The sequence below is a fragment of the Mastomys coucha genome, unplaced genomic scaffold, assembly GCF_008632895.1.
Source record: "Mastomys coucha isolate ucsf_1 unplaced genomic scaffold, UCSF_Mcou_1 pScaffold6, whole genome shotgun sequence".
Classification (NCBI taxonomy): domain Eukaryota; kingdom Metazoa; phylum Chordata; class Mammalia; order Rodentia; family Muridae; genus Mastomys; species Mastomys coucha.
In genome coordinates this window covers 89,970,346-89,994,323 of record NW_022196912.1, presented here as the reverse complement: position 1 = coordinate 89,994,323, position 23,978 = coordinate 89,970,346, and the positions used below count along the sequence as shown (strand labels likewise).

At 36.9% G+C, this 23,978-nt stretch overlaps 1 protein-coding gene across 1 annotated transcript in view; it reads left to right on the top strand.

The window, feature by feature from the left end:
- The window catches only part of Kcnh5 (potassium voltage-gated channel subfamily H member 5), a 289,555-nt gene that overhangs the window by 176,111 nt on the left and 89,466 nt on the right, over positions 1 to 23,978 (top strand). Inside the window, exon 8 of the mRNA XM_031356245.1 lies at positions 1,326 to 1,525. Within this exon, the coding sequence (XP_031212105.1) occupies positions 1,326 to 1,525 (200 nt within the window). The remainder of the gene's footprint in view (positions 1 to 1,325; positions 1,526 to 23,978) is intronic.

The window sequence follows — 23,978 nt, the reverse complement described above, 5'->3', positions numbered from 1 at the left end:
TAGAATGCCTGCACTTGCTACATGGTGTTTATTAAAATCAGAGCACAGTGCCACCTGTGTTCAGCAGTGTTTCCTGCTCATAAGAAAGTGATGGGGAGGAGGTGATAGATGCATGTTTAGTTGGGGTTTGAACCCAGTGACTTTTACAAAGTTTCCCCACAGTAGCTACTTGTTGGCAGACTGGATCCAGAGAGAGAAGAGCTACTGTAGTCTAAGTTAAGACCTAGGCAGAACTCATTTCCATTCATAGTCCCCTGCAGACAAATCACAACTATGGCAAAATGATGGCTCAAAACATGTCTATGTCTTTCTGTACTGACATGAGCTTATTGACTCCTCTACGCTGAAAGTTTTATTTCAGCTTTTAGTTTCTTTTCTTTTCTTTTTTTTTTTTTTAAGATTTATTTATTTATTATATGTAAGTACACTGTAGCTGTCTTCAGACACTCCACAAGAGGGCATCAGATCTCATTATGGATGGTTGTGAGCCATCATGTGGTTGCTGGGATTTGAACTCACGACCTTCGGAAGAGCAGTTGGTGCTCTTAACAGCTGAGCCATCTCTCCAGCTCCCTTGGCTTTTAGTTTCATCCCTGCTTCTCTACACAAAGTTCTAAAAGTGGAGAACTTTAATCTCTTCCCATCCCTGTGTTTCTGATGTTCTGTCAAAAATATTTATAACCAAAGAACTACTCCAAAAGCTGAAGGAGTAAGCTGGGAGAGGAATGTGCACTTACTAAGTGAGACTTACTAAGAGACCCTTGGGAGGGTGGAGCTGGGGGGACACAAAGCCAGAAATGCTGTGGGGCTGGTGGGATGGCACAGTGGGTAAGGTGTTTGCCACATAAGCCTGGTGACCTGAGTTCCATCTCAAACCAATGGAAAGGTCAGAGGAGAGAACTAATGCCACGAAGTTCTCCTCTGACCTTTATACACATGGTTGTCTGTACACATGCATGCTTGCATGCGTGCACATGCACACAAATGCTGAAGCACACACAGTAATAATAAGCAAATAAAATAGGACTAGAAATTTTAGCAAATTTATAACTTTGTGTCATTTGATTCTTTATGAAATACTCATGTCAGTTTCATGGACCTCCAGGTTGTTTGGGATGGTGATGCACACTGAGTTCATGACTTGTTCTGTGGTAATCTTTGTAGAGAGCATAGCAGGTACCAAGCGGTGTAGTCAGGGCTTCCTTCATGTGTGTTGGCCTCTGAAAGTTAAACGAGAGATTTTTGTAACATTATTTACTGATTTAGCCAATGTAATTTTTTCACTTGAGATATCTATTTTATTTCTATCATGTCTTTTATTTCAGCTCTTCTTTATGCAACTATTTTTGGAAATGTTACAACAATTTTCCAACAAATGTATGCCAACACCAACCGTTACCACGAGATGCTGAATAATGTTCGAGACTTCCTGAAATTATATCAGGTCCCAAAAGGCCTTAGTGAACGAGTCATGGATTATATTGTCTCAACATGGTCAATGTCAAAAGGCATCGACACAGAGAAGGTATAGTTGTTTATATTATTATTATTATTACTATTATCATCATGTTTAAGAAGGATATTTAGATGTATATACATTTCCCATTCACAGTTCCCTTGTGCAATTGCTTTATAAATGTTACTATAGTTTTTGTAAGTGACATTTCAATCAATCACATTTATTGAGTGCGCAGAAGGTGCAGAGCATCCAACCATTAACAATCAATTAGTACTAGTCATGATATTCAATTGAGAAAATTCAGTTTCTGAAAACAGCTCATTACTCCATTCCCCCGTGATATTCTCATTACCACTTAGTAATTTTCTGTAAAACTCTCCAAGCACTCTCCTAAGAGAACTATTCATAGTTTTTCCCTAGACTTACTGTCCAGTTAAAAATTCCAGGGGGCTGGAGAAATGGCTCAGCAGTTGAGAGAGCTTCCTGCCCTTGCTCCTGTCTGGAATTATATGTTCCTTGTATCTATGTCTAGCAGCTCACAGCTGCCTGTAACTACCGTTCCACTCCTGGATCACATTTCCTTTTCTGGCCTCTGTGGGTATCTGCACATACATGCACACACACACACACACTTGTACACACAAGTTTTAAGAAGATTGCCTTATCCGGCATCTATGGGAGGGGAGGCTCTTGGTCCTATGGAGGCTTGTTGACCTAGTGTAGGGGGATGCTAGAGGGGTGAGGCAGGAGTGGATAGATAAGAGAACACCCTCTTAGAGGCAAAGTGGAGGGGGCATGAGATACAGGGCTTGCAGAGGGGAGACTGGGAAGGGGGACAACATTTGAAATGTAAATAAATAAAATAACCAATTAAAATGTATATTTTTAAAATGGAAAAAAACAGAATGAAACTTCCTTGTTATAAGTGAAAATTTTATATTATCTTCTATCATATTTTCTTCTTAACTTCTCTCTCCCACATGCATAAGTAGTTTTTAATTGTCCCTTGGTTTTTCATACAAGTAATAGAGACATGCCTCTTCCAGATATTTTCATGTCTCATTTCTTCTTGTTGTTGTTTTTAATGGGAACTGCTTCCCCCATATCCATTTTATCCTTGGGCAAAGAAGAACCCAAAGTTCTCCATTAAAAGCAAATTAAAGTCTCACTGTCTACCTATAAAATATATTTTTATATACCTATAAAAATATATGTATATTTTTCCTATACCATTTGATTAACATAAAATGAGAGGGATATCAACTAGAGCTGGCACAGAGGAAGTGAAGGCCAATCCTGAGTTATTCCACTTGATAAGCATCAGTGAAGACTGTTTTTTATAGAGCACCTTCTTCTGACACCTAACAGTCAAATTGCAAGATACTGTTCTTTTCATTTCTAGGTGGTATGTGTTTTTGTCATGTGCGTGCATATATGCATATGTGTGTGTGTGTGTGTAAGATCTATTCTATAAGTGGGGAAAGTACAAATGATCAAAGTAGATGTTTAGATAGTGGAAGTTCAACAGATAGCAAGTGAGTTTCAAGCCAGAGCAGGGTTTGTAAGGCCCAGGTGATTGAGGGCAGTTGTGAAGAATGACAATGAAGTGTAAGAAGAGATGTGTGGGATGCTCAAGTTAGCTGCATGGAGGAATAAAGAAAGAAGTTCTCATTTGTCATTAACAATCTGCAGTGTAAGTCTCCTAGTGAAATTATCACTGAAGAAAGATCAATTAAAGCATATTTCTTTGCAACTTGATTAATATTCATTGATATGTGGTTAGTGGAAAAACATGCACAGAACCTTTGTCACAGTGACAAAAAGGCAAAACTCACAAATGCCGTTAAGGATGGTGAAGAAAGGAAACATTTATATACTGTCGGAATGGCACAGAATATTCCTTCAAAAAACTAAAACCAAAACTACCACAGGATCTATTGGTCGCATTTCTGGGTAACTATGAAACGAAAGTAGACCATCATACAAAGAAGATGTCTGCACTCCTGTGCTTACTGTTGCACTAATCACAATAGTCAAGATAAGTAAACATTTAAAGAAAAACAAGGAAATCCTGTCATGTGTAACAAAATGGGCAGGTCCAGAGAACATTATGTTAAATGGAATTAGACCTGGATGAACCGAGAATGAGAAGAACTCATGTCGTCTCCTATTCAGAGAACTCAAAAAGATAACTTGCATGTAGAATGGTAGTCATCAGAGGAGGAGAAGGGAGAGGAGGGGAGGGGTGAGTCAGAAGGAGGTTGGGTAAAGGTACTGAGTTACACTTAAAGTTGCTTTTGAAAACCAGAAAAAGCAGATTTGAGTTGATGTGACAAATATAAAAGCTTTGCTGTGCATGTGTGACACATGCCATGACTATTGATTCCTTTCAGCTAGGGTGATAGTGTACATGATGAGAAGACACAAGACAGATTCTGGGCATGGAGAGGGATGTGGGGATTCCATGTAATTACATTCTCAGTGAGACCATGTTTAAAAATGCTTTGTGCCATATGCTACCAAACAAGAAGAAAACAGTATTTTATATCCACTTCTGTGAGGTAAGTAAAGAATCTAACAGCGGAACAGAAGATTCACAGGCCTGTTGGTCACCTTGTTAGCTAGTAAAGAGTAAATATGAGACGTAACATTAAAATACAAGTAAACTAAAAAAAAAAAAAAACATTTAAAATACAAAGGCCATGCTTTAAGATGTTGACAAAAAGCAATTGGAAAAATGGCTCAGAGTTTAAGGGCAGTTGCAGCTCTTGCAGAGAACCCCATTTTAGTTCCCAGCTCCATAATAGCCAAAACTCTCTGTACCTGTAGCTACAGGGCAGTGGTTCTCAGCCTTCCTAATGGTGAGAGCCTTTGATATAGTATCTCATGTTCTGGTGACCCCAAACCATAAAATATTTTCATTGCTACTTCATAACTGGGATTTTGCTATTGTTATAAATTGTAATGTAAATATCTGTGTTTTCTGATGTTCTTAGATGATCCTGTGAGAGGGTTGTTTGACACTCCCCCTCAAAAAAGCCATGACCCAGAGGCTGAGAACCAAGGCTCTAGAGGGATCTAATACTCTTTATGGAGCCCCACCACTAACACACACACACACACACACACAAACACACAAACACACACACACATGAAAGAGAGAGACACACACAGAAACAGAGACATACATACATTAATAAAAATAAATTAATAAAAAGTTGAAACATTTTGAGTAGAAATTAAGCATTGCAGCAAAAGTGCAAAATCATTATAAATAAGGCTGCTATGAACATGGTGGAGCATGTGTCCTTCTTACATGTTGCAGTATCTTTTGGGTATATGCCCAGGAGTGGTATAGCTGGGTCCTCCGGTAGAACTATGTCCAATTTCCAGAGGAACTGCCAAACTGATTTCCAGAGTGGTTGTACCAGTTTGCATAATATCTAATAAAAAAAGCAAAAAAAAAAAAAGTGCAAAATCAGTTTTTGTAATTTGTAAAAAGATTTTTTTTAGATATTTTCTTTATTTACATGTAAATTTCTCCTTTCCCAGTTTCCCCTCCAAAAAACAAACAAACAAATAACAAAACAACAAGAACAAACCCCTGTTACCTCTCCCCTCCCCATGCCTGCCACCCCACCCTCTCCCACTTATTGGCCCTGGCATTCCCCTACACTGGGGCACAGAACCTTCACGGGGCCGAGGTCCTTTCCTCCTATTGATGATTGAATCTGCAATCCTCTACTATACACATGCTGCCAGAACAATCAGACCCACCATGTGCAGTCCTTGGTTGGTGGTTGAGACCCTGGGAGCTCTGAGGGTATTCGTTAGTTCATATTGTTGTTCATCCTAAGAGGCTGCAAACCCCTCAGCTCCATAGGTTCTTTCTCTAACTCCTTCATTGGGGACCCTGTACTCAGTTCAATGGATGGCTGTGAGCCTCTACATCTGTATTAGTCAGGTACTGTCAGAGCCTCTCAGGAGATAGCTATATTTAGGCTGGCTTGCCCTTCCTTCATTCTCTGCTCCATAGTTAATCTCTGCAACTCCTTCCGTGGGTATTTGGTTCCCCTTTTAAGAAGGAATGCAATGTTCACCTTTTGGTCTTCCTTCTTCTTTAGTTCCTTGTGGTTTGTGGGTTGTTCTTTCTGTATTCCAAACTTCTGGGCTAATAACCACTTATCAGAGAGTGCCTACCATGTTTGTTCTTTTGTGATTGGGTTATCTCACTCAGGATGATATTCTCCAGATCCATCCATTTACCTAAGAATTTCATAAATTTATTGTTTTTAATAGCTGAGTAGTACTCCATTGTGTAGATGTACCACAATTTCTGTATCCAATCCTCTGTTGATGGACATCTGGGTTGTTTCCATGTTCTGGCTATTATAAATAAGGCTGCTATGAACATGGTGGAGCATGTGTCCTTATTACATGTTGCAGTATCTTTTGGGTATATGCCCAGGAGTGGTATAGCTGGGTCCTCCAGTAGAACTATGTCCAATTTCCCACCTTCCAGTTTCTTATGACAACACTCCTTAAGCCTTATCTACCTTCACTTTCCATCACCTCCATTGCCGTTACTGGATCATCGTCATCATCTTGCCCCATAAGAATTACTGAGCCAGTTGAATTAACTGCTCTGTTCTCCTGTGTAGGTTGTTCTCAGCATAGCAACAAAGAGCCTATGTAGCTTTTCTGTCTGTTGGTCTTCAATCATTTCAACATGCTTAGGACATTATACTTGAATCTTGCTATAAGTACTTATAGTGGAATTGATTAAAATTATCAAAATACAATTGTGGAGTGATAAAATGAAAAGTGGAAAACAGTAATTATATCAATTCTGTAATTGCACAGTGTTGTACCTAAGGATGTACTCAGGGTGCGTTCATAGAAAAAGAGTATCAGAATTTTTTGAGAATTACTCTCTTTGATTCATTATTTGGTTACTATATTCTTTACTATGTGAAGTATGTTGTCTTAACATACGTTTCTTATTGCAGAGTTCACTTATGTTTTCTTTAAAATAGTTTTTACTAATAGATATTATTAGGACATTTAAACAAGCTCATACCAAAACAAGGAAAATAAATGAAGTTCAGTATCTTTTTTAAATGTCTCTTTTTCTCTTAGTTCTAAAACAGCCATTGTTTTTTTAGCTCTGTGTACAATGGAATTTAATGATGCAACGCAGCTAATTAAAGAAAAATCTTTGCTCCAATTATTGTGATTTCCTTCTAGCTTCTCCACATATTTAGTTTATAGACTTTTGAATTTAACATTAACACACAAGCAAATTAATCACAGTGATTTAAGCCAGCTTTAATCAGCTTCTGTTTAGTACAATCACTATATTCATGTGGGAATTAGAACAGTTTTTACCTGGGAGGTTTATTTTAGGTGGGTTTTTTTGTTTTTTTTGTTTTGTTTTGTTTTGTTTTGTTTTTGTTTGTTTTGGTTTTTTTGTTTTGTTTTTGTTTTGTTTTGTTTTGCATTGGGCAGTACCTAGACTAATTTTATCTACTAGACAACATTTTATTGACTATCAATCACTATAGGTACTTAGTATTTTTTTAATTTAATAACAAAATCCATCTTCTGCTCTTTGCCACTGACTGACATTCTGTACTTAAAAGACAGAGAAAGGGGTGGAATGGGAGGATTTAAAACAAAAGAAGATTATGGGGAACAATAGAAGGGATGATGACTAAAGCTCATAAAATTTATCCTGACATTTGAAATACTTTTCAGGAAAACAATTCAAATGAAATAAGTGGGTTAGAACTATATTTTCAATTTGCAGGACCACACAAAAATGTGAAACTTATATAATGTTTTATAGACTGGGTGCCTCTCATTACCCAATAGTGTCCATGGCCTCTTTAACAGGTTAGATGGTGAACCCTTATGATTTTTATTTACAACTTTTACTATCTTTCCAGCCCTAACACTAATTTTAGTAGCCAGTATGAATTCTCAGATCACACATTGTATATTTATGTAGTCATTACATCTCTCTATATGCATATATGTAGACTAGGGAAAAGCTACAAATGGTTAAAGAGACCACAGCAGCATTCAAGGAATTCAACAAGGCCTTAATGGCTGCCTAGACAGAGGCTGATGCAGAGGAAAAGAGAGGAATGCAAGGTCACAGGGTTGATCCTGGCATCAGCATAGATTGTAGCTTCAGACATAAGATGTAGAAACAGATCTAGTTGGTCTAATGAGTGTATTTGTGGATGGCAACTTCTGTAGGCTGTGTCAGCTGTGGCAAAGACACAGATCTCCTGGAACATTCAGGAGCCCCCTACTTGTCAGTTGTATGAGGCTTTCCTAAGATGGTCAGGTGACAGGCTCATAGGAGGTGTTGTGATTTCAGTGTTAGGTGAAGGGTCTCTATTGGGTCCAGATGGGAGTATTGTATGTGTCCTCAGTCTGATGTATTAATTCTGCTTTTTTTATTGCATGATCTCTGCTCCATGATGGCAATTGGACACTCCCCTTATACCTGGAGGAAAATACTGTACTCCACCATCCTTCATAAAGAGCTCTGACTAGTGTGCTATGCTGAACTTGTCATATAAATATATCACAGGGATATAAGAAAAGCAACCTGGTTCAGGCTGAAGATTCAGCCGAAGTATTTTTATCTTTGGTTTAAAAGAGGTAACAACTACTCCAATACATTTCATATTAATAGAATCAACGATTGTGATCACCTTCCAACTAGATAGTTCAAAGAAATAGGATCAAAGAGCTGCACACTTATTCAAAGGTGAACAAGGTAGTATACTATTCTGACCATATTACCATATGACAGACAGGTAAAGGAAATGTAAATACTCTAGCTGGTTAAGAGGAGAGTTGGAGAGAAGAGTGGAAGGTAGCTTCAAAAAACTGAATCTATTTGAAGAACAGATCTCTCTGCTTCAGGAAAAAAAATGTATTTCTGCAAATAAAGGATTTAGATAGACACAGCAGAGCACAAACCCAGTGAACTCTCAGATCCTTCACACTGTTCTCACTGCCTCTTCAATATCCAGTCCCTGTTATCTCCACGGAATGAATTTATGTGGGGAAGACAGGCATAGAGTAGAAAAAAGACTGTATTATAGGATGACATGAGGCACTCCCAAGAAAGCTCATTGTATAGGAAAGTGTCTTTACAAGGTGAGACTGGACAACAGTGGAAGAATCACTGTGCTGACCACACGGTTTAGGTAGGCATGGTACTATTTTTTAAGGACCAAATAGCTTCCTGAGAGGTGTGTTCCTGTACCAGCTGATTGACAGGACTATTTGAATTACCTTTTAAGGAAGAAGCAATGTTGTGTCTTTTTCTCCTTCCTTTGTTAGAAAGCCTCCAGCTAGATAGTAATCTTAGCATTGTTCTAGAAGTTCAGAATGTCGTGTTTCTGCACAGGGACTCAGATACTATTCTTTTGATCAGTTTCTGCCTTTACAAGCTGATAGAGAGGTGAGAGGAAGAGAGAGGATGGGAGGGAGTGATAGAGAAGGGAAGGAGAGGAAATGGGGGAAGAGAGATAGAAATGATAGGTAGGTAGTAGATAGATAGCTAGATAAAGTGATAGAGAGATAGATAGATAGATAGATAGATAGATAGATAGATAGATAGATAGATAGATAGATAGGTAGGAAGGTAGGTAGACAGACAGACAGCAAATAGGCAAGGATAGACAATGTATCAGAGAGAGAAAGAGAGAGACAGAGACAGAGATAGAGAGAGATCCTCCAGACCCTCAATACCCTTGGAACCTGCTCCTATGTGAGCAGCTTCCCTAACATTGGCTCTGAGAACACATCAACGCATCATAATGTCTGTGCCCTTTGGAGTTTGTACTATTTGTCATACCTGATTCAAGAACAAACATTTAAAATGTTCTGTATGAAATTTACAGGAAAAAGTTCTACATTAAATTAACATTTGTTTTCAGCATTTCCCTTATTTATTTGATTTGATTTGTGTGTGCATGTGTGTGTGTGTGTGTGTGTGTGTACACATGAGTGCACATACATTTGGAGGCCTAAGCTTTATGTCAAGAACTAACCTTAACTGCTCTTCCACCTTCCTTATTGAGGCAGTGTCTCATAGTCACATTCAGAGCTCTCTAGTACGGATGCTGTTTCCTTCTTCTTTTGTTGGAATTACAGGCCATCTTCTGTACTTATCCAGTATTTTATGTGGGTTCTGGGAATCTGGCTCTGATCTTCACATTTGCTAGTTAAGCACTTTAACTACTGAGCCATCTCTCCAGCTCTAGTCTCAGTATCCTTTTGGTTAATGTACTTATATGTGTAGTTTCACAATGAAAGTAACTAGACCACTCAAGATGATAAAGAAGTACTCATTTAAAAATACTATAAATTTGTAGATTCTCTGATGGAGCCAAGATAGGCCAGCCATGGAATATTTCTCCTACAGGCTCATGTTACCTGCTTATTGAACAAGAGACATTATGACTATTCAACTGCTTAAAAAATACATTAATTAATTAATTAATAAACAAATGTATATTTTCACTCTTTTAAATATAAAAAAGTCTAACATTTAAGTTTTTGCCTAAACATGGTAAAGGAACTTCACAATCATCATCTCCACATGTGTTTTTCAATTGTCACCGTCTAAAGAGAATACAGTGAGCATTTGGACTTGTGATTGCCATTTCTCTGTTTTAGCTAGCCTTCATTCCTATCTTTGAAGGTAAATTTTATGTGCAGTTTCTCCCATGGAGCAGAAGTTAAACAAGATAGCACTTCAGGGCACATTAGAGGTGAATATAAATACAATACATTATATTCACATATTAAAATGTCATAATGAAAATCATTATTTTTTATAATTGATACACATTAATAAAAATTCTGGAAAAAATAAGGAACCAGAATGGTCTTAGTAAACACACAATAGAATTATTATAAACACGTAGGAATGCTAATGCTTTCTGTAGTAATAATTTGGAACACTGAAGTATGAATTTTAATTTCTCATGGCTTTTGTATAGCTTGAGAATTCTTCAATACAGTCTTTATATTACTATTGGCTAATATTATTACTTAAGATTTGTTCATGTCCTCTAGTAGGCAATGTTGTTTTCCTATGCTTATATTGGGGAAGATGCATATTATAGCTGAGTTAAGTCCAAATGACTCAGACATCTCTCTGGGAATAATACTAAACAGAATCCTTTTATTTTTGCTTTATCATGTTGTCATTACTTTAGTGCAACAGTGCAGGCTAGTTTATACTTCATTTTCTCACCACCTGGTCATTAACTTCTGAGGAACTTCACAAGGAATCATATGATAGCTATAATAGAGAAAGGAACAGATGGAGTGGTTCACATGACGCCATGATGACTTAGTAACTTGGCTTCATCTAGACCACAAGCATTGGGCCCATCCTTCTGGGTACACTTCTCTGGGTGTGAAGAAATACAGCCACATTTCTAACTTAGGTGTCTGCAGAGGGTAGGTAGGCAGTAATAAAGGGGTGAACCATTTCATTCAGAATGATAATCATATATGTCTTTTCTTCTCTAGTCATAAGCTACAAAGGTTGCCATATGGCTAGCATCATTTTTTTTTATTTTTTACTTAACATTTAGTGAGAGTGCCATTGTTTTTAAATATACAGATGGAACATGATCTGTATCATAATTTAGATAAGAAAATATTTGTATATATGTACACATTGAGAGCAAATATGTAAACATATTCTAGACGTGGAGAAATGTTAATGAGTCAATTTACATGCAGACCATGCCATACTATGAGTTGGTGTCTCTATCCAACCTATTATTTTATTCTGAGCTGGTGATGGACCCAGATATTTTCAGACTCAACCCCAAACAGAGCAAATTCTCAGCAATGGTGCCTGCCTTTGAGTGAAACCATTAGGTTTCTTAGAACTGGAGACATGTTTTTAATTAAAGGTAGAATTATGCAATCAGATTTTATGACTGCTTTACTTAAAATATGTGCTCTTTTCCTGGAGTTTCTCTGAGGAATATTGCCATGGTTTGACTGTGCTGTTATTTTTAAAGACATTATTCATTTTATTTTATTTTATTTTATTTTATTTTATTTTGTGTGTGTGTGTGTGTGTGTGTGTGTGTGTGTGTGTGTGTGTATGTGATCCATGTGCATGCAGTGCCAGCAAAGGTCAGAAGAGGGCATCAGATCCACTGGAACTGGAGTTACAGATGGCTGAGAGCCACCTTAAGGGTACTGGGATCTGAACCTGGGTCTTCAATTCAAGTACTCTTAACCACTGAGCCATCTCTCCAGCCTGACTGTGTTGTTTATCATTTTCTTTCAATGGCTGTGTGACTTCCTTCTCTCTACCCACCTCCTATCTCTTTCTTGAGTTTTATGATAATGAATAAAGGATGCTTGTTTTGGTTCTGGTTGATTTAAGGAATGATTTTATTCATTCTTTACAAACAACATGTAGCTCTTTTACTTGTCATGCCAAATAACCATGGGCCTCTCTGCCTGACACAACAGAAGGCAGAGAGAAAATGGATACATATGTAGGGGATGGTTACCTTAAATAGAGAAGATAATCACAATACAAGATAGTCTCCATCTAGCTGTGTGTTGCCCATCGATGCTCGGGAGCCCCTTCTGATGTGATTTTTTGCATCAAGGAGAGGAACATATGGCTGGTAAGCTTGATGGTTTTCTCTCAACTTCACTTTTTAAAAATCTGGAATTTCCTCAAGCCCTTCAGTAAATTTCCAATTTCCTCACATTAGCAACCTCCCTCATTTCTTGGGCATCCTCAAGGATGCTTTTAATTCTCCAGTATTTTCTAGAGCATTTCAGATGATAGGAGGCATCAATTGAAGAGTATCTGTGTAGCAGCAGATTGTATGAATAGCAAAGTACCCTCCAATGTTCGTACCTGCATAAAAAAATATTGTAAGGGTTTGTAAACATAATTGTAGAGGGATAAATACAAACAAATACAATTATCGCTTTTACGTTACTTGAAATTGATGAAAAGAGAAAAGACAAAAACTATGGAGAAAAACATATGACTGTAAGTTGTGTTGATGTGTTAGCTATAGTACAGGTGCTAGGCAAGAGTCTGATGGGGAAGATTAATCTAATTAACTTTAAAAGGCTGTGTGGTAGAATTAGAAAAAAAGCATAATAGAATTTGGACAACAGAGATTGTTAGAAATAGAAACTTTGCAACCTTTCATAATCAAACTCAAATTACCTATGTATTGATAGCCAAAAAACTGGTCTAAACATGGGAAATAGCAAAGAGAAGACCCAAGATCTTAGGACTCTGCTCATTACTGATAAGTCATCAGTTACCCATTATTATATAAATATATTCAGCTAACTCTTCATGCTAGTTAGTAATTTTACTCTAAGTCTAATAACTATCCCGAATGGTACAGCAATTTATTGGTACCTAAATCTGCCTAAATTCCTTAGTACATAATTGCTTAGAATATGTTAAAATCATGTGGATCTTCTGACTTTGAAGTCATCAATCAGGGACTCCAGTCATATGCTTTATGAGAGCACAGACAACACACAGCATCGAGGATATATTTGAAACCAGAGGACACTATTATCACATCTCACAATGGTGAGTTTGTTGAGAGAGTGGCACAGTCCCTTTATAAAAAGTTGACATGTGCTATTCCTGAAATGTGCCTTTTCAGGCAAAAAAGGAAAAAAAAATCTTGTGATTATATAACCATTTTATTTCTAAAAATGTTAATTTAATGGAAACAGATGACTTTTATGTAAAATTGGAAATAAGAACCCAAAAAAGGAAAAAGTACATTAAATCCCTCATAATCTCACTCCTTATAAAACTACATTCTGGCACATTTACTCTGTATGGCTTCATGAGCATCTGTGTGTTGTAAATATGTATAAGATGAAGGTCTTGCATTTGAAATGCTTGAAATTGGGAAGTCTTTGGACTTTGGGTATGTTTTAGATTGGGGATATATATATGTCATATATATATCATACATATATATATGAAAGGTAATCTTATATAATGTAGTTAGTATGCTTGTACTTTACTGAAACCCATCTCATGAGTTCAAATGTAGAAGTATTCAGTTGGTATATTATATTTCAAATTACCTTTGATTCTTGTAACAGTTTAAATATATTTTGACTGTAGAATTTAAGATGTTCAGCCCCTGCTGTGGAAGCCTCTCTGTTCTTTTCAATATATTTTTATTTCCCCGTGATTGTATATTTAAGATTTCTGATTGTTACATTAATATAAACAGCAGAACTGGTGGTTTCTGGATCATAAACTTGTTACAGTTCATAGGCTATGTTATTTTTATGGTTATTTCTTCAAAAATATCAAATAGAAACTCTAAACATAAATTTGTGTATGTTCTTTTAAAGAACATCACTCTCAACACTTGGTATTGAAATTGTGAAATCAATAAACCAATTAGCAGCACATCTGAATTCCTCTTTCTTCCAACACATATATAAAACAATTGCTGCCATTCAATTCAACAGATGCTAGCATATAAGAGTTGAACCAGTGAGTTCATCTGGGTTACTTACAGAAGCATGGGTTAGTTAGGGATACATATTTATCTTAGTTAGGGTTATTATTGCTATGAGAAAACACCATTACTAATAAGCATATTAGGGAGGAAAGGGTTTATCTGGCTTACACTTCTACAGCACTGTTCATCACTGAAGGAAGTCAGGACAGGAACCTGACCCAACATAAATGGGGCTGGAACCTGGAGGCAGGAGCTGATGCTATGGAGGGTGCTGCTTACTGGCTTGCTTCCCATAGCTTGGCTCAACCGTTTTCTTATAGAAATTAGGACCCCCAGCCCAGGATGGCACTACACACAATGGGCTGTACCTTACCCACCCATCGCTGAGAAAATGACTTACAGCTGGATCTTAGGGAGGCATTTTTTTTTTAAAAAACTGAAGTTTCTCCCTTTCAGAACTCTAGCTTGTATCAAGTTGACGTAAGTTTAGCCAGTGCAAATGGAGCATGTAGGTGACTTTGTCAGCAAAAAAGCCCACCTTGCTGGCAGCTCTACCAGAGATACACTGTTTTTATAACCTTGGATGGTTGCCTGGTGGATCTTGTAACTTTCTAATTGTCCCCAGTCTTCTGAGACGCTCCTCCCTCCAGAGGGTAATGTTTCAGTTCAGGGGAAACAGCTGCATTTACCTCTCCACACCAAACATCAGTCTGTGGTAGACCAGCATGACTTCTCACACCTTAACTGTTCCTGTTTCCACGTGTTTTTACTCTTCTGAGTAAGCTCTTTCTGCGTGAGCACTCACCACTATCCTGTGGCTACTTATATGTTTAGATAGTATTGCTGGATGTAATCTCAGAACTAAGCTCTGCAACAGAGGCCGTGTGAAACCATGTCTAGCTGCTGAGATGAGGTATTGCTTGGGAGATGTAGTTGGTGATCTTGCACACATCCCTTCTAATACAGTCCAGAGGTTACATCAAGAAACCAATGTAAAGATCTAAGGCCTCCACTCTGGGATTAAAGCCAGACAGTGTGAATGGGATACAATGTGTAAGAGACTCCATCAGCAGCGACAAATATCAAGTTCTAGTACGCTAGTCTTCCACTAAAACTTTCAGATGATTGGTCAAACTTAAGAGGGGGATTGCATGTTCTTTAATGATTTTTTTAATGGCTTATAAGATTAAAATATAAGTACACTTGTTGAAAACATCTTATGAGAAATAAATATAGTTTTTCTCTTAGTACCCAGGAAAAAAATCTGAAAGCTGGGTTTAAATGAATGGTTTAGTATTCTAACACTTGTAGCAAATCCCATCTTGACAACAAATGAGGAATTAATGGGAAACCTCTTGGGGAGAGTCAGTGTTGACAGAGAAACAGAGCAGTCCAGCCACTGGCCTCCACCCCACTGCTTTGACTAGGATCATGAAGACAGTTTAAAATGACAGTGCATATAGAGACTTTGTCTATCGAATCTAGTCATTCTTTTACTTCAGAGCTCCTTGTAAAGTCTTAAGTCAATGGCCATGTAATTTTAGCATATTTGTAATAACATGTAATTCAATAAATCACAGGGTACAGCATGATTAGAAATTTTTCATGTATTCAGCCATTTTCAACACAGTTGAGTGTCTCTGTTCCATACAATAAGGAAGCAAACCAAAACAACTCCTTGAGCTCTGTGGGCTTTGTACTGTGAGTGGCAACATACCATTATCACCAGAGTTGTTTAGAAAATTTTAACTGGTCCATGGCTGGATGACTTTGTAATGTACTTATACATAACTGAAGGGGAAAAAAGGTAGAAAATTCCCTTCAAAGACTGGTAAAATTCTCTTAATGCTGAAAGGTGAGACCTGACGGGAAGTTTAGATAATTGACAAATTCTTAGGAAACATTGTTATTTACTTTGGAGATTTATTTCCCTATTCTGGTACTCAATAACAAATGTTCATCAAGCATCTGCTTACATTCAGCACATTATTAAGTCTTTTGCGATGATAATGGTGACTATGAGATAGCTCCTGCCATGAAGCCCTCACTCTCCAGTGGGAATGACTAAATGAAGTTCCATTCTTGGACCTCCCAGAACTGGTTTTAGTGCTATGCCAACAGTACTGGCCTACAGTGGGGCAGTACCTGGAAGAATGTAGCTCAAGAGTCAACTGTGCTTTTTAGGGGCCTCCTAACTGTGGGAACAGGTGTATTTTTGACTCTTTTGCCTGGTCATGGGATTCTTCTCCTCTTATTGGTCTGCCTTGTCCAAGTTCACTGTTAGGGCTTTTGCCTTGGCTTATTATATTTTGTTTTATCATGCTTGGTTGCTGCCTTTTGGAGGGCTGCTCTTTTCTAAAGGAGGGAAAATGGATCTGGGAAGATGGGAGATGGACGTGGGTGGGAGGAGTAGAGGGAGGGAAACCTGTGGTGAGATGTATTGTATGAGAAAAAGATTTATTTTCAGTTAAAAAAGGAATGAACAGGTTTTATTTCAAATATATGTATATACATATACAATTAGTAAAAAAGTAAGCCATGAATTTGAAGGCAAATGGGAAAGGTTATTTGGGAAGGCTTGGAGGGAGGAATGGAGTGATGCCACTTTATTATAATCTCAAAAATAAAATGAAATAAATATGAAGTTAAAAAAAAGAGCAATAGAGCCCAGCTTCAGAGAATGGTGATTAATTCATTTTTAGTGTTATATATTCTTGTCCTTCAGTCATGATGATAAATGCTCCATATGGTTCTATAGTCTCCATTTTAGTGTGTGTGTGGGGGGGGGGAATGGGGGAAGAGAGAGAGAGATTGTGAAAAATAAATTCCCCAAGATGCCAGAGCTAAGTGGCCAAATCAATTTGATTCTGATTTCTAGAGTTCCATGTCTACATTTCATGATTCAGGCCTTATATTACTTGCTCACTCATGTACTTCATACCTAGTAGGTCCCAGATCATCAAGCACAGGAGATGAAACTGTGAAGCAGAAAGTAATCTTTGCCATTATGAATCCTGTGTGTATGTGTTGGTGGGGGGGTAGGTTTAAAAAGATAATAGCCTTAATAACAATATTTTCCAGTTCCCCAAGAAAGTCTTGAATGATTTCTGCATTGTTATCATTTGTGGTAGCAGGGTTTTTCTGTTAACTTTGTTTTCCCCCTTAACAGATAGAAGAATGATTTCACACACACTGATAATGAGGGAAATATACTATTCATAATGCACTGTGCTTTGAGATACATGAAAAAGTATTAATCTTTATGAACACATTATAGTTACATGATATCTGATTACTACTTTGCAAGTGTTCTGAAGTCAAGTAATAGCTATGATTGTAATAACTTTTATTTCTAATTTTATTAATGCATAAAAGATATGTATTTTATTGAACTGAATTGGTCTAATTACAACTGGGAACAATGAAGCCCGGAATTTTAGTAAGCTTATCTGGCTAATTTGGAATGAATATTAGGTTAATATTAGCATTTGTCCCAATATTGAGAAAATGTTCCCATACTAGTATTAGTGTTATGCTTAGAAAAAGCTGCTTGTATTTGTATAATTAGTGTGGAACATTTACAAATATATGCAAATATTATTTTCTCGAATTCCCTCAAGAAATTAAGTTCATTTTTTAAAAACATAATGTAATGAACCAGTTGCTGAGCATCATGAAATCATAGTCAAGCCAACAAGCATGCGGTACTCTACAAGGAAGCAGCCAATGACAGTATTAATAATAGTTCCACCAGCAAACCTGCGATTCGTACAAACCATAGAACAAAACACACACAAAACTGGTTTGGGTTTGACATCAACACTTAGTAGAATTTTTAAAACTCATACTCTTGATGTTACATTTATTTGTAACTTATTTGAAGAAGTGATTGTAATAAACTCTCACTAAAAACCTTTGTTTGGTTTTATGAGGGTTATTACAAATATTTAAATGTAGCAGAGATAAAAAAAATAGTAAATAAACACAAACCTAAATGTGGTCTCCTGCCAATGTATTTCTGAAGCATTTGAGATGAGACCAGGGAGCTGACAGGGGAATCACGACATTAATATCACAAGCTCTAATTTCTAACTTGAGGTTGTTACTTTAGAAGCCTGCTTTGGACTCTTGTTTATGAGAGAGTTAATATTTACACGGCAATTATTTCACAGTAGGAAATTTTCTAATTCACTAAGGCTCATGCTTCTCTACACAAATTTTAAAGAGAAAGTTAAGGAAAGGCTTTGAAACAGTATCACATATTTTCCTTAAAATCTTTGTAAGAATATTATATATTATATTATGGAAAACAAATAGTTCCTCATACAGAGTTTGTTAATGAACTTCAACGTGTCTATTTCATAACAAAATTGGACCTCCACAACAAAGAAAGTCATTACAATTTAAGGATAACCTTTTATGATAATAACCAAATATTTTCCCCCTTAGGATTGTGCACATTTATGTTGATTTATACACAAAATTACAGGCTTCATATAAAACTAAAATCAATAAAGAATGAGATGCTGAAACACACATAAACACTCATACACATACAGGTGAAGTAAGGAACATTGCAAAACTGTTCAACCTCCTGGAATGTCATTGCTGTGGATTTGGTCATATGGATCTTTTGGTTCTCTTGTCAGATGAATTTAAAAGAGAAATGCTGTAGTCTATTAAAGGACTGAATACATTTGTTCAGGTATAGATAACTTTTATCTTGCAATCGATACCAGAAAGTATTTGGCTATATGGAGATTTCTGCTCATAATATTATCAAGGATCAGCAAACCTCTTCTATAAAGGACCAGATAGAAAATATTTAGGACTTTGTGGGCCACGTGGTCATGTATTCAACTTTGCCAATGAAGCATGAATAGAGCCATAGACAGCATGCCAATAAATAAATATCATTGTATCCCAGAAAATATTATGCACAGGCACATTCATCCAAATTCTGTATTTTCACAACATCACAAAGTATCATCTTTTTTTGATTTATATCTTTTATAAATGTAAAAAAATATATAAATCATTCTTTGTTCTCTGGGTGTGCACATACAGGTGGCAGCCCATATTTGGCCCTCAGGCTGCAGTTTCCTGTCATTATTTTAAAATGGATGGCTTTCTACCATTTTAACAGATATCTACCTTATTTCAAGTTGCAGTTTCTGCCATCTCAAAGGTCTTTTTTATTTGCTTAGCTTTAGTTTTCTTCACAGGCTTGTCATCACTTGAAAGTGTTATAGAAAAAGTTCACTTTTAACATTTGATTCAGACTACATATTCCATCTGGGCAGGTATTTTTGCCTTCTCAGTTCACTGTTGAATGTGTTGCACCTAGAATGGTGCTCAGTAAACCGTAGGCATTCAATGAGTACTTATTCAACCTATGGTTATAGTTCTAGAGTTCACAAGATGTATAAGCTTAGAAGCCATTAGTATGTGAAACACATGAAGTTCCAATGTATAATAACTCAGATTTACAAACTAGCCAGGGGGAGAAGGACCAAGTTCTAAGCTACTCTGCATTTAGACAAGTAGATGGGAAAGAGCCCCGCAAGAATGATCAAAGACATCTGGGAATTAGGTAAAATGCACAATTATTTGATTAAGAAGCCAATGTGAAAAGTGAGCAACTCTTCAGAAGTTTTGTAACAGATAAATAAAACCTAATGAAAAGCATCCTATTAGGACTTTTTCTCCAGGTTACAAGTGAGCTTGATGAAGGAGATTCACTAGGGTGCTGGAAGACAGATGCCACCCTGGAGTGAGGTAAGGAACACTGTGACATAATAAAGATGGTGTGGTTTCATCATGAGGATGATCACATCAACTTATAAGAGTGGCCCAAGTTGATCCTAAAAATAACTCCAAACACATGTGATGGACAGATCAGCAGGAGAGAAAAGAGCAGTCAAAAATGTTACTGGGATGGATGGTTACACATGTGAGAAGAAATACAGTTAGATATGTCTTTCAACCCTGATAATTAGTTGATGCATTTATTCTATAAGGAAACATAAAATAGACTTTGAGGCTCACATTGACAATGTTTTTTGTTTTTTGTTTTTTTTTTTTAAACTGGGATTTCACAGATCCTGATGTTTTTCTATCTGTCTGATAAATTCAAAAGTCCTCTTCCCCAAATTTGTTATCAAGTTTTGTAGTTGTTCTCGGTGGAAAGATTAGTCTGCTGTAACGTAGCTTGTCTAGTTGGGTGTATTCGATCTTCTCATGATGAGAGGAAGTCTTCAGCTGTGACTTATAGTAGAACAGGAAAGCCAAAGAAGGGGTAAATGCATTAAGTAGTAATGAAGTAATGAAGTAAATGCATGTCAAGTGTGAAGGTGCAGATGTAATGAGTATTTATTTTAGACTATAGTTCTAACAAGCAGCAGAAATGGATTGGCGTCATCTACCCATAAAGGTAGAGATTCTATAAATATAAGAGTTTTTATAAATAATACAATGGGTGGAGACTAATCCAAGTGTATACAGTGATAGCAGAAATCACACAATACAAAACATAAAAAGGGGATGATACATAGTAGAAGAAAGCTGGTAAACAACACCTTGGAGATCTTGAAAAAGTAATGAATTTCTGCTAATTGACACTGTGCCTGAGTGTGACTGTTGAACATGCACAAATATTTAATTCCACGGTGACTCCACTATTCACCTATCTGTGAATGTTCTAATAAAGTGACATGTGACAGTTTTCATCTAATTTCAAGGAAATGTAGTCCTTTCTAATTTAGACAATCTGAAGCAGTAAAACATTTGACAAAGGGAAAGCTAAGTGCAGAAAATCGATGCATTTGTTATGAAGCTGAGGAAGATACAGTAGAGGCTGAGGAACACATAGAACATCCAAGGAGAGAGTAGTTGGAGTGAGGCATGCTGGTCATGCTGCTGTGAACAGTTAAGCATGTTGGTAGGTAGGATAAGATCCACAGGGGGAGTCGAGGCCTTTCAGGATGTTTTTCCAAAGGGCTGGGTGTCATCTGTGAGCCAGGCTGGACAGTATTCCAAATGACAAGAAGGTTCTGTAGTTACATGTGCCCCTACTCACTACAAGTAGAGCCAAAGTAAAACTCTATTAATCTTTGCTGTACCTAGAAGTTGTTATAGAAAGAACAGGATTTGAGAGTCACTCAGATCATGAATCTGTGTATTGGCTTTTGTAAATTGGTGCTAAGTGGACCTGTGTTGTAGTGCTTACAATGATTAAATTGTTGGTGTCATTTTCCTGTTTTCTTTACAAAGATTTATTTTATTGTTAAGTGTGTGAGTGTATGTGCATGTATATGTGTGTATGCACATGTGTGTGTGCGTGTGTGTGTGTGCGTGTGTGCACAGGTGAGTACAGACCCGTGTGAAGATGAAAGGCTTCAGATCCCCCAGGGACTGCAGTTAACAGGTGATTTTGAGCCTCCTGATATTGGTATTAGGAACTGAACTAGGTCCTCTGGAAGAATAAGAAATCTCTAAACCACTGGGTCACCTCTTCAGCTCCCCTTTTCCTGTTTATTTCCATGCCTGAGCCAATTCCCTGTAAGAAAATAACATTGAAAAATTATTTGCTGAGCATAAGTTTCAACTTTGGGAGTAAGAAGTTTGGCCTGCTCCTGGACAAACACTAACCCTTGTGATCCTAGTAGTTCTTATTCAAGTCCTTCAAGCCTTTGTTTTTTCTAGAATGTGACACTGATCTCATTGATAATACAGCATAGATTTTGTATTTGCTGGAATGTCTGTCTCAGCCAGTATATGAGAAACTGCTGAATGTTGTAGCCATACTTGTATTATCTGGACATATTTCCAAAATCCATGGGTGTCCAATGAATGAGTTATCTATTCATTGGATAATTTATTCAAGTTCATATTCACCCAAATAAATTAGTAAATGAATGAATATGCATACATATCAGCTGATAAAATAATAATGCCAGTTTGGTTTATAATACACTTAATAAACTTCCATGAACTCAGTCAGAGGAGGAGCTATTTTTTCCTCTTGATTCACCTTCCTCAGTGTGGTAGTCACCTTGCTGTTGCTGACCAATTAAGATAAACAAAATGCCTGAGGGGGCGCTTATGAAGAGTTTAGATTTACCTCAGGCCATAGTTTCAGAGGCTGAGCTTTCACAATGAAGTGCTTTCAACTATATCTGTCTTTAATGAAGTTAGATCTCATAATAATGTGTCAGGGGCTCCATGTGTGAAGAATGCCTGTTGATCTCGGCTTACCAGAGACTCTAGTCATTTGAAATGCTACCAATTACTTTCTGCAAAGGCCCAGAAATGAGAATTCTTATCTTTTCCTTCTTTCTGTTTTGAGATGCATGCAACCCTAAGATATAAATGGAGGGGTTCTCTATACTCAGGTTCTCCACAGCACCCTGCTGCACTAGGAAGTCAAAATTAAAATATGACGCTAACGCTATTCAGAGTCATCAGTTTTATGATGTCTTTCCTCTCTCCTCCTATAATCCCTCTTTAGCTCTGTCATTCAAGAATGCTATCTATAAGGAATCATATAAGCTTATTCTCAAATTTCATATGTTAAGTTGCCAGACCTAGAACAGTTAAGGGGTTGAAGTTACTCTCTGGATCATCACCCACAATTCTCCTCCGTTCTATTCAAGCTGTCGTGTTTGGCAATGCCTTACTCCTCAAAATATTTTTTGAGTGCAATCTCATGATACATATACACTACAGTTCAGCTATTCACTAACTGACAGGAATTATGTTGTTTCCTGTCTGGAGCTACTACACTAGAGTGTCTACAAACATACATTTGTTGATATGTTGTATAAAGCAATTATTTCTTTCCATTGGAATAATGCTCAACACAGTAATTACTGGGTCACACAGTAAGCTCACATTATTTTTGTAAGAAGCTGACATGTTCCTCTTCAAAGTGACTGTGTCATTCTGCATACCTATTGGCAGTATATAGGACACAGTATATAGGATTCCCTTGATAATCTCATAGAGAATCAATATTTCCTGTCTAGGCAAGCATTAGAATAATGTGTTTAATCTGTGTTTTCCTAATGGCTAATTAAATTGAGCATATTTTCTCCTCTGTGTATTTATTTGTTCTTTCCAGTAAAATATCTGTCCATGTGTTTTGGCCACCTTATAACTGGATTGTTAATAAATTTTTGACAGTCCTTATGCATTTTTGATACAAGTCCCTTGGTGGATATGTAGTTTGTAAGTATTTTTCCAGTCTGTAGTTTGTCTTTTCAATCTTTTACAACATATTTTCTTAGCACAAAAGATTTTCATTTTGTGAAGGAACAGTTTAAAAAAATACTCTGTTTGGCTTTAGATTATGAACATATTCTGCTATGTTCCCCACCTATTAAGTCCTTCTTTTACTTTGAATTAGCACTTGTGAGATGTGAAGTTTATTATGGAATTTGAGCTTTTTGAAGGGAGTTTCAATAATGTCCAGGTGCCCTATTTCCACTTTTTGAAAGATTATCTGTTCTGAGATGCATTTGAACCTTTGTAAAGAAATGAATTGAACATATTTTTCTCTGTTTTTCATTCTCTTTCATTAACTTTTGTTTTTCTGCTAACCCTATACTTTCTAAACCACTGCGGTATGTGTGTGTGTGTGTGTGTGTGTATGTGTGTGTGTGTGTGTGTGTGTGTGTGTGTGTTACACTAGCTCTGTTCTCACCCCTAATAGGCTTATCTCTTCTAGGTCTTGCAATTTAACATTTGAATTTAGAATAAGCTTGCTATGTTTGCAAACAGATGTCATGGCACCTTGATGAAATTGTCGTCAGTTTTTAGATTGACGTAGAGAGAACCTGTGTTTTTACCATGCTGCATCTCCTAGTTTCTCGATTTGGTATGTCTTCATTGTTTTAGATAGTCCTTGATTTCCTATCCTTAGCATGTCTTCATTTTAATAATATGGATCCATGTTTAGCTAGATTTGTATCTAAGATTTC